Here is a 16403-nt window from a genome sequence, read left to right on the forward strand (position 1 = left end):
CAGGGAGGCAGAGCCAGCTTGGGGTTAAAGGGAACAGAAAAGTAACTCTTCCGCATGAAAAAAAAGTAACATAAACCCCTGATAAATGCAAAGAACATTTCCCTTCCTTTCTGCTCCTTCTCATTTTTTTGCTTTAATATTATCTTGGTTCCCTTGTATGTTTTCATTTAAATTGGTTTTTATTAAACGTTAAAATAATGGTACATGGGAAATCATGCATTTTCTTTTAGATTTATTTTCTATTTTTAATTTTTATCCTCTCTTGCTTTTTTTAAAGTTTGTTTTTCCTTCCCTCGTTTATATTTTTGCACATTTTCTATTGTTTTGCTTCTTTGTTCCTCTTGTATGTTGTTCTTTTTTTTTAAAAATTTACTTATGTTTTTCTCTTTTTTTGTTTTTTTTGCTTTTGGAAGGTTTGTCCCCCGTGGATGGTTTCGTTTCCTCCCCTCTTCCCCCCCACCCCCGGGCCCCCCCACCGCGGGCCGCGCCCCTCCTCCCGGCTCTGCCCGGGACCAAGGCGGCGGCGGCGGCGGCGGCGCTGGCGAGGCCCGCGTGAGCTTCATACGGGGGTGGTCCGGCGGTTGGCTGTGTTGGAGTGGAGAGAGTCTTTGTTCTCCTTCTGGATACAGTTGTGAACTTGGAGGAAGCTGTTATCCCTGTCGGAGTTGTAGGTGGCGGTGGGCGTGGTGGCGGCCTTCAGGGGGTCCCTGCTGAGGGTGTACATGGAGATCTCCGTGGACGGCAGGGTGTTGAAGCCCTTGATGCCCACGGGGGAGGCGTCCCTGGAGTGTGAGGGCTCGGTGGAGCGGGAGCTGGAGCGGCTGCGGCGCTGGTAGCGGTAGCGGTAACTGGGGATGCGGGTGATGGCGGAGGCCTGGAGGTAGTCCGTGGCGCGGGCCGTGGCCCGCAGCTGTTTGTGCCGGTCGATAAACATGTGCACGGCCAGCACCCCGACCATCTCGGCGATGATGAAGGACAGGGCTCCGAAATAGAAGGACCAGCCGTACGAGTAACTATTCTTTTTGGAGTCGCTCTTGGAAGGGTCTCCGGCATTGGCAGATATGTACACTATGATGCCAATGATGTTACTCAGACCTGCGGGCAGAGGGTGGGCGCGGGGCGGAGAGGGAAGCAGAGAGAAGGATCGTTAGTTTCCAAGGAGGATGCCAGGCCCCGGGCAGGATGAAGGGACGGGGAACAGCTGGAGGGTCTTTCCCTGGTCCAGCGTTTTCATGGAGAACGGATGGGCCGGTCTAGAGGGGTGTTGCAAGCATCACCTTACTATCCTGTTATTCCATTTGGAGAGAGCTGCAAAGGGAAGAGCTAATGGAAACAGAGCTACGGGAAGAAGGGAAAGAAGCAACGGGCATCCTACAATGTACTGAGTAGTAATAATAATAATGATGGTAATAATAATAGTAATAATAATAATATTGTTTATTGAGCATTTACTACCTGCTTTCACTGCTGAGTGCTTTTCAAGGGTTTTGCAGATGAGAAAACAGATTGCAGAGAGGTTAAGTAACTTGCTCAAGGCTGCACAGGGATTTGAAGCTGGTGTAGCAGGGGGTTAAGACTGGCTCCTAGAGCCAGACTGCCTGGATGCAAAGCCTCTGGCAAAGGAACCGTTGTCTGAGTTTCCATATCTGTACTGATGAACCTAGTTGCAGGGCAGGAATAAAGAGGTAGACAGAGAATGGACTTGAGGACATGGGTTAGGAGGGCAAAGCTGGGGCGAAGTGAGAGTAGCATCGACATATATACACTACCGAATGTAAAATAGTTGGCTGGTGGGAAGCAGCAGCATAGCACAGGGAGATCGGCTCGGTGCTTTGCGATGACCTAGAGGGGTGGGAGAGGGAGGATGGGAGGGAGGCTCAAGAGGGAGGGGATATGGGGACATGTGTATGCATGTGACTGATTCGCTTTGTCGTGCAATAGAAATTAACGCAGTACTGTGAAGCAATTATACTCCAATAAAGATCTATTAAAAAAAAATAATAGGACTTACTCCTGTCGGGTCATGGGGAGGATTAATACATGTGAATACATATGAGTTGATACATGGGAGTTAATACACGTGAAAGCTGTTAAGTCTGCACGTGGTAGGTGCTGCTTAAACGTTAGTCGTTCTTACTAAATGGCTCATACTACAGCCCATGTTCTCTTTCTGGCATCTGAAGCCAATGTGACTTGTCACGTAACTGGGCTGAGTAATGTGGTTTTGGATGCCTGCCTGCTCCCACCTGGGTAGGACAGTGAGGGGACAGGGCAAGTGAGGATAGGCCTAGTGTCCTGAGAGGATCCCGGGATTGGGGCCTTTTTCCAGGAGGTGGGAGAAAGATGCATCGTTGGGCTAAAGGACAGGGTCTGGGGATGGTCCTGGAGGACTCAGTGGGGGGCTCGGGCATTGCGTTGGGGCGGGAGCCCCAGCACAGCCTGTCTTCCTTGTGACTCAGCCTGTTGCAAGGCCCGGAAATTCCTCTCTGCTCTCCCCTCCTCTCTCTGCCAGGTCCTCCCAGCCACTGGGCACCCAACCTCAGCCTTCTCCCCACTGGTGGGCCTGGACTCTGGCCCACCTGGCTCAGCAGCTGTTACCTGCAGACACAAAGAAGATGCCGGCACTCAGGATGATGTTGTGTCGAGTCTTGTAGAACTCGCTGGCTGCGATGCAGAGTCCCCCCATGAAAAGCAGAATCACACTCAGGATCGGGAAGATGCTCGAGGCCCTCACAGCCCCTGGAGAACACGGAGGGTGGGAGAGAGAGAACAGCAAACCTATGAGACAGGGGTGTGGGGGGGGAGGACACAGGACCAGAGTGGAGGTTGTTCCGCAGTGCTAGAGAGGGAGGGAGAGGGAGCAATCCACTGCCTAGCTCACAGCCCTTCAGGGACGCTCCACTTCCTCAAGGATCAAACCCCAGTGCTTCATGAGCCCCACAGGGCCCCGTGGGACTTGGTCTCAGCCCATCCCCACGTTCCCTCTCGTCCAGCTATGGCAAACTTCCCATGACTCATTAATGCACGTTTCTGACTTTTGATGTACTGAGCTTTCTTCCTAGAATGTCTTTCCTGCTCTTTTTCACTCAGCAAACTTCTATTCATCCATCAAAACCCAGCTCAAAAGTCCTGCCCCCCCCCCCACAAAGCATTTCCTGACTTCCTTAGGCAAAGTCATTAGCTCTCTCCTCTGCACTTTGGGGCAGTTGGGGCACATGGAAAGGCAGTGTGTTATAGTGGTTAGGAGTTAGTGGTTGGACGCTGGCTTTAGCGTTTATTAGCTGGGTAAGTTTGGGTTAGTCATCTCACCTTTGTGCCTCAATTTCCTCACCTGTAAAATAGGGATGGTGATAGTGCCTGCCTCCTAAGATTGCTGTGAGGATTAAATGAGTTAATTCTGATAATGTACTTAGATAAGTCTCTGAAGGCACATAGTAAACATTTGATAAATGATAGTTATTATAGTAAATATTTGCTTATATATATATATATATGTGTCCACCATAGGTCGTGGGTTCCCGTGAGAGCCAGGATGTAGCTGTTTTTTCAGTTCTCTCTCTTCATTCATTCTGTTCAAAGCCAAAGACACAGTAAGCCTCTGATACAAGCTCGCCTTGTGAATAAACATGAAGAAGTGGTCCAGGAAGAGGAAGAAGCCGACACATTGCAAAGAAAAGAGAAAAGAAAAAGAAAAACAAAAAGCAAATTAAAAAACCCTTCAGGATAAGTTAAGAAGGAAGGACTAACAGGCAGGAGAAGAAAATATTTTAATGAATATTTTACTCCTGCCTGTGGGAGGATGAGAGTGCAGAGGGGTACAGATGGCTGAGGGCAAAGGGAAGGCGGCAGGGGGTGTATAGTGAGGGGACAGTGTCTGAAAGATGACCCAGAGGGGTGGAGTCCTCTACAAAGTGTGTCTGGAAAGTAAAATATTTTTTTCTATCCAGATTCAAATAGGCAGAGAGTGATCTCAGGGCTCCTGACTCCCTGTCCTGGGAGCTATGGACAGGCAGGAGACAGAGGTGTCTGGAGGCTAGTGTAAGGAAAGGGATGCTTTCTTGACATGTTTGGGTGGCTTGAATGGTAACCTAGGAAGTTGAGTCCTTTTAGACAGAGGGCCCTTTGGCTCGGCCCAGAGGTTGGCTGGGGGTCTATGTTTTGGAGGGGAAGTGCTCCCCCCAATGCCCCACCCCTGTTCCTTTTGGTGGCAGTGTGGCCACAAAGGATATGTGAAGAAGAGAATTTTTCTATATAGCACTTGAAGAATTTTTCTAAGAGTTTCAGGCAGTTTGCTGTGACGTGTGATGTAAAGCCCTTCTCTTCTCTCCCCCCTGGATCCTCAGTAAGGCTACACTGCTAGTGATGCTTCTGGATGAGTGGATTGTTTTGGGGGGCCTTGAAGAAGGGTGGAGTTCTGTATCTGGGGGGGACCTGAGCTGCCCATGTAGAAGCAGTGATGAGAGCGTGGAGGACAGCTGTGTTACTCGGCAATCAGGTACCCCTCTCCCCCCCGCAGGCAAGGACGGTGCTGCCTCCTTCCCAGACCCGAGCGGATGTTCTCTTCCTGCAAGTCATCTCTGAGATGACAAGCTGTATCCCCAACCTGATCCCTCAGCCCACACACCCCCGCACAGACACGCATGCCCAGACGTGCACACCCGTAGCTACCTGGATGCCAATCTTCATAAGCACGCGGGGATGGTGAGAGCGTATTGAAGAGATAGTATTGGTGAAGCACCCACACCATGTTGGGTCTGATGTACATGTTATGGTTTAATCCTTGTAACACCCCTGCAGGGTGTATTTTTTGCCACAATTTACAGATGAGACAACTGAGTTTCAGAGAGGTGAAGTAACTTGCTCAAAGCCACCCAGCTAGTAAGTCAGGATTCAAGCCCAGATCAGCCCAACTCTTGGACTACCCTGGACTCTCCCTCTGGGGCTTTCAAAGAGCCTGGGAAGCCTGCAGGGTCCAGAGATCAGGGTTCTGGTCTCAGCTCTGCCACTCACTTGCCGTGTGGCTGAGATAGGTACCTTGCCCTCTCTGGTTTCCCCATGCGTAAAATGGGTGTGGACCGTTAGCCGATTTCTAATGCTTTTGCCCTCTCCATGTGGATATGATTTCTGACCACCTGGAAAGGGGGACGACAGCATAAAGAAAGAAAGAGAGACTGGTGTGACTTCCAAGGGGCAGTGGCGGCCGCTCAGATGAGCAAGGCAGATGAAATTCTCTGACCTTCTCCCTCCAAGATAGCAGGTTCTTCCTGCCCACAGTATGCTGCATTTGGCAGACTGGGACTGCGTCCTCAGAGCTCATGCCTCACAGCAGCCCTGGGCCTGACGTTTCCAGTTCAGTCTGGTCTGCTGTGGGAGCCTGGATGTCCCAACTCAGCCTTCCTGCCGGCAGAGAGAGGGAGTGCCAGCTGTGGAGGGAGATGAGAAACTGTGTGTGTGCGCGCGCATGGGCGTGTGTGTGTGTGCGTGTGTGCGCGCGCACATGGGCGTGTGTGTGTGTGTGCGTGCGCACATGGGTGTGTGTGTGCGCGCGCATGGGCGTGTGTGTGTGCGTGTGTGCGCGCGCATGGACATGTGTGTGTGTGCGTGCGCACATGGGCGTGTGTGCGCGCGCGCATGGGCGTGTGTGTGTGCATGTGTGTGCGCGCGCATGGGCGTGTGTGTGTGCGTGCGCACATGGGCGTGTGTGCATGTGTGCGCATGGATGTGTGTGTGTGCGTGCGCGCATGGGCGTGTGTGTGTGTGTGTGTGTGTGTGTGTGTGTGTGTGTGTGATAAAGAGGGGGGAGGCTGGAGGGAGAGGTCTGCTGTATTGCAGCCAGCAGGGAGCAATGTGGAGAAAACAGGACCACTTCACAAGGTACCAAAGCAGCTTATGATATGGCGACAAGCAGCCAACACAAACAGAAGCCTCTTCACTCCGGCAGAGCCAACCCAGACACTAGCCTCCCTTGGAAGAGGCCTCTTTGCCCAGAAAAAAGGTGACAGGGGGAAGCCGGTAAACACTGCCAAGCCTAGGAAGGCCGAAGTCCGCAGGACCCAGATTCAGGCTGGCAGGAAGCTGGTTTGGAGCAGGCAGGGACCCCTGCACTGAAACAATCTCTCGCAAGAGGTCTTTCTGGCTGGGCGATGTCACAGACAGAATGGGGATTTTGGAGTTAAGTTACACCTAACTTAAGATCCTGGCTTTGTCACTTAACTCACTGTGTGACCTTGGTCAAGAAATTAACACAACGTTGTAAATCAACTATACTTCAGTAAAATTGAAAAAAAAAAGAATCTGCATTTTAACAAGATCCTGGTAACAAGACTTGTATGTGTCTGAAAGTTTGAGAAGCACCATTGTAAGAATTAAATTGGATAATATCTGTATGGTTTCTGATGCTAGGCGGGCAGTAAAAGGTAGCAATTTTTGTTATTTCTAATGTCCTTTCCCCTTCATGCCAGACACAACTTCCCCATGAATTGTCCTGACTTCCCTCTAAGGCTGGGGTGGTCTTACCGCTAAAATCTATTGCGAGGGGCAGAAAATATCTCATTTATTCAATGCACAAATATTTACTGATCTCCTATGAGTAAGCGTATGGAACTACATAACACCTACTGACATTTCCGGGGCTCTTCCTATGTGCCAGGCCCTGTGCTATGTGCCTTCCATGGATGAACCCACTTAAACCTCCTACCAACCCCATGAGCCATGGGCCTTGGCTTAAAGGAGATTACAAATATCTAAAGCAGGCACTGGTAAACTTTTTCTGTAAAGGGACACGTAGTCAATGTTTCTGGCTTTGCTGGCCATATGGTCTCTGTTGCAATTACTCAACTCTGCCCTTGTAGCCTGAGAACAGCCATGGGCAATATGTGAACAAATGAGTGTGGATGTGTTCCAATAAAACTTTATTTATAGAAACAGTTGGTAGGCCAGATTTGGCCTAACCGTTGCAATTTGGCCACCCCAGGCCGAGAGCATAATACACTGTACTGGGGAAAAGCTGTGTGGTTCAGAGTGGGGAGATGCTTTGCTCTTGACTGAGTGGCCATCACCGTGCCTGGTTCCAGGCTAGGCACAGAAGGCATGGGGTGCAAAACCAGGCCTGGTCCATGCCGTTATAGGGCTTATATTCTCGTGAAGGAGATACAGCACAGATGAACATGTAATTACCAACCAGGATGAAGTGCTGAGGAAGGAAGGTACCCATATGGCACCGTGAAGGCAAGTGACAGGCTAATGTCACCTGTAGATGGCTGATGTTGCCTGAGGGATCAGAGGATGGTGGGACTGTGTACGTATATGAACCCATTGCTTTCATTTACAACTCCACGAAGTAAGTGCTGTAATTACCCCCATCACACACAGGCTAAAACTGAAGCTCAGAGAGGTTAAGCCTTCGCTCAAGGCCACCCAGTGAGGAAATGGAGGAGCTGGGTTTGTGAACCCAGGGATTCTGACTCTAGGCTCTGTGTGCCTAACCACTGCACCCCCCCTGGCTCTCAGAGCATCCTCTGAACTCACATGGGCAACAGGGAGGGTTCCCCTGAGAGGGTGATGTTGGTGCTGAGATGGATGGATAAGAGAAGCTAATTGGGCAGAATAGAAGCAGGGTGTTCTAGGGAGGACGTGGCACGAGCAAGGGCTGGAGGAAGCATGGCTCGTCTGGGGACTTGAAAGGGCTGGTCACAAAGAGGTAGTGCGGGGCCTTGGGGAGCTCTAAGGAAGACGAGGCAGGCTGGGGCCAGGCCACACAGGAACTCACGGGTCGCCTTTAAAGAATCCGCCTGCCAATGCAGGAGATACGGGTTTGAGCCCTGGTCCGGGAAGCAACTAAGCCTGTGCCCCACAACTACTGAGCCTGCGCTCTAGAGCCCACGAGCCACAACTACTGAGCCTGTGTGCCACAACTACTGAAGCCCGCGCGCCTAGAGCCCGTGCTCCGCAACAAGAGAAGCCACCTCAATGAGAAGCCCACGCACTGCAACAAAGAGTAGCCCCCGCTTGCCGCAACTAGAGAAAAGCCCTCACACAGCAACGAAGACCCAATGCAGCCATAAATAAATTAAATAAATAAATAAATAAATAAATAAATTTATAAAGGCCTGAAAGCTGACAGGTCTGTCACAATCTGATGTGCATTTTAATAAGCAAATGAATATGTCAATCCCAATCTGTCAATTTATCCACCTTCCTTACCCCCTGGAAACCATAAGTTTGTTCTCTACATCTGTAACTCTGTTTCTGTTTTGTAGATAATTTCATTTGTACCCTTTTTTTTAGATTCCACATATAAGCGATATCATATGATGTTTGTCTTTCTCTGATTTACTTCACTCAGTATTAGAATAGATAACTAATAAGGACCTGCTGTATAGCACAGGGAACTCTACTCAGTACTCTGTAATGGCCTATATGGGAAAAGGATCGGAAAAAGAGTGGATATATGTATACATATAACAGATTCACTTTGCTGTACATCTGACTAACACAACATTGTAAATCAACTATACTCCAATAAAAATTTTAAAAAACAAACAAAGCAAATGAATTAAGAAGGGGTCCAGGGTAGCTACAGGGCACCAGGGGGAGGCTATTGCTGCTGACCAGGTGATGGTGGTACTGGGACCAGGGTGGGTACAAAGTGTGGGCAGAGGTGGCTGGATTTGCGGGATGTTTAGGAGGTGAAGTAAAACGTGGTGATGGGTGGATATGGGTGGAGAAGAGGGTGGCGTTGACGATAACTTCTGGGTCTCAGGTTTGCTGGCTGGCTGGATACAACCACTTATGCAACTGGGAGAGGATCAAGCCTAAGGGGTGAGGGGAGGGAAATCAAGGTCTGGTTTGGGGCACACGGAGTCTGAGGTGCTTTGGGGACGCGCACGTGGAGTGTGGAGGGACAGTCGAATGTGTAAGGTTGGGAGGTGGAGGTGCACTCCGGGCTGAAGCTGTAAACAGGGGCGTCACAGACACAGAGGTGAGCACAGCAGAGCTTGAGCGTGGAAGAGTACAAGGGTTCACCTTGAGGACTGGGGAGCCCCAGTGTTTAGTGAGTGGCTCGGGAAGACCTTGGGTCAATCTCATGGTGTCCCGGGGCCTTCACTTCCTTGTCTGTAAAATGGGGCTGAAAATCGGAACTCTGTCTACCTTACAGGGTGACAGTGATTAAATAGGAAGAAGAATGTGGAAGCTTTTGAGAATACAGAACCTTGGTAAACTATGAACAATTTATTGTTTTCTATGCTGGCGACAGAAATGAAGAGTGTCATAAGTACCCAGGAGGGAATGACATCTTGCCTTTTGGAGTGGGCGGTCTCAGTCATAAATTCCTCGCTCACCCTCTTTTTGGCCAAATTCTGTAGACAAATCATCTCGTGATCCAGTGCCCTGTGGGCCTGGCACCTATGGTGTCCTGCTGTGGTGGGCACAGCTGGAGGACAGGCAGACAGCTGCACACGGGTGCAGGGTGCCCCTCTTCCTCACTCAGTCTGGCGGGGGTGGAGAGGTGGTCCCTGGGGGTGGGGAGAGGTGGGCAGACCTTTTCCTGGGGCCCACTCTTTGCCTGGCCTGTCCTGGGGCCTGAGTGTGGGCTTTCCCTTCTTTGGGTCTCAGGTCTGGCTCAGATGAGGTTGGACCAGATGATGCCTAAGGTTGCATCCATCCCTGGTGGTCCTGTGCCCCCCAGACCTCTGATTAGGGACCTACTCAGCCAGGCTGGCCAGGTGCTGGTCATGCCTTTGATCAAAATAGTTGCCATGATCAGGTATACAGAAGGCAGGCTCCTTATTTTCTGGGCATATTTAACTTTATGCCTGTTATTCCAATTTGGAATTTGATCCATTCTAATGGGATAGAATCGCAGATGTGCTGGGTTGGGAGGAGCTTCTAGGCTCTGGGGCATCTCTCGCCCTCTCCTCCTGAATGCTGTAAAAAGGGATAGACTGCCGTAAATGCATGTGAGAGTGAGTGTGAGAAAGTGTGAGTGTGAGAGAGAGAGAGTGACGGGAGAGAGAGGAGGAGAGGAGGGGAAAGGCAGGGGGAGGGAGAGAGGGAGGGAGGGAGAGCCGTCCAGAGTGGTGGTTAGGAGCGTGGGCTCCTGATGTGGACCGCTTAGGGTCCCATCCTGGCCCCCCCACTGGCTGTGTGGCCTCTGTGCCTCTCCTTTCTCATCTGTATAATGGGGACACCAACAGTACCTATCTCCTAGGGTTGTTGTGAGATGAATGAAGATAACGTATGAAGTGTCAGGCCAGGCACACACATAGTCAAGTGTCCCATGAACGTTTGTGATATCTATTGACAGAGGAAAGGGATTTCGGAGTCCAGCAAGCTTCCTCTGGGAGCACCACCTGTGCAGGTGCTGGATGCCTTCCCACTTGCTGTGGTCTCTGGGATGGGCGATCAGCTGCACGAGCTCAGGAGAGATGACTTGAGTGCATCCCACTTGCTGTGTTGCCCGCCACCCCCCTGAGCCTCAGTGCTGTCCTCTGCTGCAGGGCAATGATCAGCACACCCAGCTCCCAGGGCAGCAACGAGGGGTGATGAGTCAATGCATCTGAGGCTATTAGAACAGTGCCTGGTACCCACTAGCACCAGGAAATGTTAGTTCTCACACAGCAGAGCGTATTATTGCTGCTTCTCACGGGCCTGGGGTTACCTCCACTGATGTTTATTAAAGTGCAGGTCGTGGAGTCAGCGTGGTGGTAGCTGCATCCAGCACTTAAATAAATGAACCAGGACGGAAGAGAAACTGTCTCCGTGGGCAGAGCGCGCGAAGGGGAGGCGCCGTTCGAGAAGCGTTCGCTCTGGTTGCATGGATGTGAGTTAGTACGATTTATAGCTTAGATGTTCCCTGACTGCAGGATGTGGTCACACCCTCTGTGGTGATCTCTGGAGGGAACGTCCCTCACGACAGTTTTGCTGGAAGGGGCTGCAGGTCCGGGGCAGAGGACAGGAGCACACAGCCTGGAAAACCATCACGGAGGCAGATGGTATCCCAGAAAGTGTGCTGGGCTGGGGTAAGTCACTTTCCCTCTCTGGGCCTCTGTTTTTTCCTCATCTGTAAAATGGGAGGACGGGGCTGGGTGACCCTCAGGGCGTGTCTACCTCCAGCATTTCCGGAGTGGCAAGGATGTCTCCCTGAACTTCTAAACTCTAGTGGGAAGGAGGGAGTGGTGGACTTCCCTCAGTGCTCCCCTGGGGCAGCTGGGGAGCCTTAACAAAGCACCTCCCTAACCCTTGTCTCAGTGTATCCTCAGAGCCCCCTGGGGGACTGGTATTCATCGAGGCTCAGAGAAGTTGAGTAACTGATCCAAGACCACAGAGCAGAGCTCACTTTGGATTCAGGACCTTTCACTCCAAGCCCCAAGCTCAGACCTTGACTCCCGGTATCCCTCTCACCTCCCACCTAGGAACCCGCTGGGTGCCTGGTGGGGCTGGCGGAGGGGAGTGGAGAAGGGGGAACAGGGAGGAGGGGGGGTTCTCCGAGGCTGGGAAGGGTGGCTTTGGCTCAGCTTGAGACCCTCCATCCGCCTCAGTCCTCCTTCTGGGGAGAGGGTGAACGTTCCAGGCGGCTCTAGGGAGGGTGGTTCCTCATTCATTCACTCAGCAAACATGTCCCGGGCCTGACTGGGGGCAGGCCCTGTGCTGGCCGGAGTGGGTGGTGGGTGGGAGCAGACTCTCTAGTTGCAGCTACTCCCCTCGGAGCTCAAGATGTTCGCCATCCAGTGGGAAAGAAGAGTCCGTAACAGAAGAGTCCGTAACAGAAATCGTAACATGCAGGCTGGGAAACAGAGCGGTCACCTCCCTGCGACCCAGCCTTCTCGACATTCCCAGCCTCGGAGAAGGGCAGCACTGTCCACTGTCCCCCAGCCAGGACGCCTAGATGTCATCTGGAGTCCTCTTTCTCTCACCTCCCCCCATGCAGGCTGTCAGTAACACGTGCCGGCCTCAGAACCGGCCCCCTTCTCATCCACCTCCCCGACTTCCGCCCTGGTCTGAGCACCTGTGTTTCCAGCCTGGATTCTGGCCGTCACCTCCTACTGGTCTCTCTGTTTCTGCTGGGACCCCATAGTCAGTTCTACAGCAGAAGCAGAGCGGTGCTGTTAGCGTGGATGTCAGTCCTCGCCTCTCCGCTCAGAACCTTTTCGTGCTCCAGTCTCAGAGCAAAGCCGAGACCCACAAGTCCTGGCCTGGCTTCCCACCCACTGCTCGCACCCTCTGCCTCGCTGCATGCCAGCCTCAGACACTTTGCACTGGCTGTTCCCTCTGCCTGGAACCCTCTTCTCAGGGCATCTGCAGGACCAGACACGCTCCCCCACTGCCTTCAGGTCTCTGTTCAAACGTTACCTCCCCAGTGAGGACCTCTCTGACCACTGTACTGAAAACTCTCGCACTCCCTCTCTCCCTTCCTTAATCTTTATCCTTCATACTTTACACTGTGTAACATACCGACAATAATGGCTACCGCCTCCTGAATGCTTACTGTGCTCTGGGCTGGAGTGAACAGCTGCCTTATACTGACTCACTGAAGCCTCATTACAACCCTGCGAAGGTACCAATGAACATCATCCCCATCGGGGGGAGTCCGAGTACCGGGGGAGTTCATTGAGAAGTGGCAGAGCTGGATTTGAACCCAGGCAGCGTGTGCTTAAGCCCGCCGTTATGTTCTCCTGTCTCCTACTGGTGGTAAAGTTCTGTAAATTTACCCCCAAATAATCCTCAAGGTCCTGCCTGCCTTGGCTGCGTTCCACCTCCCTTACAAATGGCCCCTCTGTCTCCCTTACAGGTGTCCGTTCCTGACCCACGGCTGCCCCCAGGGAACTCTCCTCCTGCCTGTTCTTGCTCTCAGGGGCTCAGTGACTCTGGGAAGATGTGAACTCCCAGTTCAAGCGTAATCAAGTGAGATCTCTCTTGAGGGGGAGAAATAGGCCCTGTCCAGAGCCCTCCCTCCGTTCCCCCTTCTGTCCACTTCTGGCTCTGGAAAAAGAGTAGTTGGCATGGCAAGGCCCTGATACTGCAGCTTTGGTGTGTGTGTGTGTGTGTCTGTGTGTACATGAACGTGTGACCTATGGGGACCAACCCCTCCCCTCTCCCTGGGCGGAGTGTGTCAGGGACAGTAGCCGATGCTGGGACCATCACCTCCAGGCCCAAGCTCTGACTGTGGGGTGGGGAGAGCTTCACCCCACCCTGCAGTTTGGGGCCACACTACAGTGGATTTTGGGGTCTAGCACACAGTAGGTGCTTAAGACATGATTGTGGAAGGAAACTAAATTCTTCTGAATCTTCTTCCCCACTCCAAATCACATTGGGACAGCTGGGAAATACCACTTCCCATCTCCTGGACACACACACACACACACACACATACCACGAAGAGACCCATGTGCACACAAGTAGACCCATGCAAACACACAGGCACTTACATTTAGATAGATAGACACTCAGACGCATGGACATGCAGGCACCAAAAAACACGGAACACAGTACAGACTCATGCCCTTGTGCACAAGACACACACACACCAACACACCCTGAGAGTCATAGGAAGTCACACCCTGGTCACCACTGCCTCTGTGCTTCACCAGCTTGAGGTAAGGAGCTTTGGTAAGGAGGGAGAGGGCTAGGGAGGCGCCACACACCGCAGACCCAGCCGATGGCCCCTCAGAGCTGCCTGGGAAAAACAGGCTGTCACCGTTCCTTTGTGGGTAAGGTAGCACTAGGTGGGCAAGGCTTGTATCAGCCACATCTTCTTGGGGCCAGAGGTCTGGTGGCCCAGAGTGATGATTGGGACCGGCTACAGCTGTTCCTCCCTGGGCTCTGCAGCTCAGGAGAAGCTGTGGACCTCCTCAGATACTCCTGGAGACTGGGGAGTAAGAGCATGCATGCATTCATTCAGTCATTCATTTGTCCCGTCAGATGTTAATCCGGCGCCTTCCTTCTGCCCCGACCTCCAAGAGGCGCTGGACTTGCCTGAAGCTTGGCCTGCTGGCTTGAGAGCAAGTGAGCCCCACTTTCTCTGCCATCCCAGGAGATAAGCTCTGCGCCCCTGGGCAGCCATGCCCTCCTAGCATTCTCCCTCCTCCCTCTCTGCTCCAGATCCTCCATCCAGCTGGTGGATCATGGATGGCAGGGGTTACCCAGGCTACCTCACTGGCCCCCCCTCCTCATCTTCTTCCCTGGGGCCTCCTCCTCTGCCTCTAAGCCTTGGAGTCTGAGGCTCAGTTCCTGCACCTCTTCTCTCTCTGCACCACGCCATTGGTGCCTTCATCAAGTCTCACGGCTCTAAATATCACCCCCATGCTGACAGCTCTTAGACTCCTGTCTCGGGCCAGGACACCTCCCCGTGGGCCTCTGTAACTTAATGTGGCCGATACTGAGCTTCCATCCTTCCCATCCCAACCTGCTCCCTCCACGGACACAAACCTTGGAGTCATCCTTGATTCCTTCCTGGCCCTGGAAATCCACATGCAGCCTTTCAGAAAATCCTGTATGCATACCCTTGGGAATATTTTCAGGCTCTGACCCCTTCCCACCTCCTTCACTGCCACCACCTTGGTTCAAGCTGCTGTCATCTCTTGTCTGGATGATTGTAACAGGTTCCTTGCTTTTTGCTTGTTTCCTTCACCAGAATGTAACCCTCACAAAGGCTCTGACTTTCTTTGTTTTGTTCACCTTTGGGTCCCCATACCATCAACAGTGCCCTGTACATGGTGAGTGGTAGTGAGTGTCTCCTGAGTGAACGAATGAATGAATGAATGCTTCTAGAGTCCAAGTCTCTGCATTGGTGCCACCTTCCTTAGGGAACCCTTCTGGAATGATCGCCTCCAGGCTGGGTTAGGGCCAGGCTCCCTCAGCACCCCACACTGCCTTCTATCCCTGCCTGAGGTGTCTATGTTAGGTTCATGGGTCTGTCCAGCCTTCGTGGCAGGTGTGCTGTAGGTTTAACAGACCAGAACCGGAAGCTGACTCAGGCCCCGCCCACCCGGATGCAGCTCCACCCATCTCCCTGGGCCAAAGGCACGCCCATCTCCAGGAGAAGCTCCGCCCACCTCGCTGGGCCCCAGCTTCGCCCACCTAATTGGGCCCCAGCTTCGCCCACCTCATTGGGCCAGGGATCCTCCTAGAAGAATGACCTCTGTCTTCTAGCGTCTCTAGCCAATCAGGTTAGAGCTTAATGGAGGATGATGGGAACTCACATCTTCCAGCTTTAAAAAGTCACTTTTGTTGTCTAGCCCCAGACTGGCATATTACAGATCAAGGGTCAGCAAACTCTGCCAGATGAGGCCTGCTGCCTGTTTTTGTAAATGAAGTTAAGTTTCAATGGAGCAAGCACAGCCGCGCTCATGCGCTTCTGTATTTGCTTTTGTGCTGCAAGGTCAGGTATGAGTAGTTGGGACAGAGACTGTGTGGCCCACAAAGCCTGGAATATTTACTATCTGTCCCTTTACAGAAAAAGTTTGCCAGTCTCTGTTACAGATGCTCAAAAAATATGGTTGGCTTAAGTCAATTCAAGTCAGACCCTCGGAAACCTGCGCTGCTAATGTACATTCAAGTCTTCTGTCCGGAGACATCAAAATGAACCAAACACACTAAGCCATTCTCTCTTTAAAATCAGGGAAATGGAGGTATAGACTAGGTAGGAATAGCCACTGAAGAATCCTATATCTTTCTTTTATTTAACAAATAGCATTTATTGAGCATCTACTATATTCCAAGAGCTGTTCTAGACAGAGCAAAGAATGAGACAAGGGTCCTGTCCCACAAGCACTTGGCATCTGGCTGATAAAGCATCACACCCTCGCTGTGTTCAGCCAGTGCAGCTTTGGGTGCTGGCTCTGCTTTGCCCCTCCTTCCACCTCTGCCCTCGGGTGCGTCTCTGCCGGCCCCTGCATCCCAAGTCCAGCTGTTCTCAGAGGGTCCTCCCGCCAGGCTGTGCTCTACCTGCAGCCACGGACTGTGTCTCATTCATTCCTCTGGATCGCCACAGCGCTGAGTACGGCCTCAGGCATACAGAAGGTGCTCAATCTGCCTTTATGCCACCACGAGGCTCCTTTGAGAGCCCCAGACCTGGTAATGGGGATGACGACCAAATGACCCTTTAGGAATTCCATCTAAGAGCAGCATCTTGCAGGAATTCATAAAGGGAAAGGATGAGCTTTGTAAGATATTTCCCCCCTTTAAAAAGAAAGCTGTAAATGACGTGATGTTTCCTTCCCTTCTCTTCCCAGCCGCCTGGCTGGCTTCGTGTTCCATGGGCTTGCAATGAAACCCAGATTTCAGGCTGACCTGAGAGTCGGGTTTGATGTGAGGAGTAATTACTGAAAGCGACAGGGGTGATGCATATAATAAAATGCCCCCTACATTTTTCATAAAAGTGATCCACGGGTAATACTAACCGA

At 51.9% G+C, this 16403-nt stretch overlaps 1 protein-coding gene across 1 annotated transcript in view; it reads right to left on the reverse strand.

Moving 5' to 3' along the window:
• Positions 1-503: 503 nt before the first annotated feature.
• The window catches only part of CACNG2 (calcium voltage-gated channel auxiliary subunit gamma 2), a 120684-nt gene continuing 104784 nt past the window's right edge, over positions 504-16403 (reverse strand). The window contains exons 3-4 of the mRNA XM_036866456.1: positions 2599-2739; positions 504-1095 (exon numbers count right to left, since the gene is read on the reverse strand). Of these exons, the coding sequence (XP_036722351.1) occupies positions 560-1095; positions 2599-2739 (677 nt within the window). The 3' untranslated portion in view covers positions 504-559. The remainder of the gene's footprint in view (positions 1096-2598; positions 2740-16403) is intronic.

The sequence above is a fragment of the Balaenoptera musculus genome, chromosome 10 (assembly GCF_009873245.2).
Source record: "Balaenoptera musculus isolate JJ_BM4_2016_0621 chromosome 10, mBalMus1.pri.v3, whole genome shotgun sequence".
Taxonomy (NCBI): domain Eukaryota; kingdom Metazoa; phylum Chordata; class Mammalia; order Artiodactyla; family Balaenopteridae; genus Balaenoptera; species Balaenoptera musculus.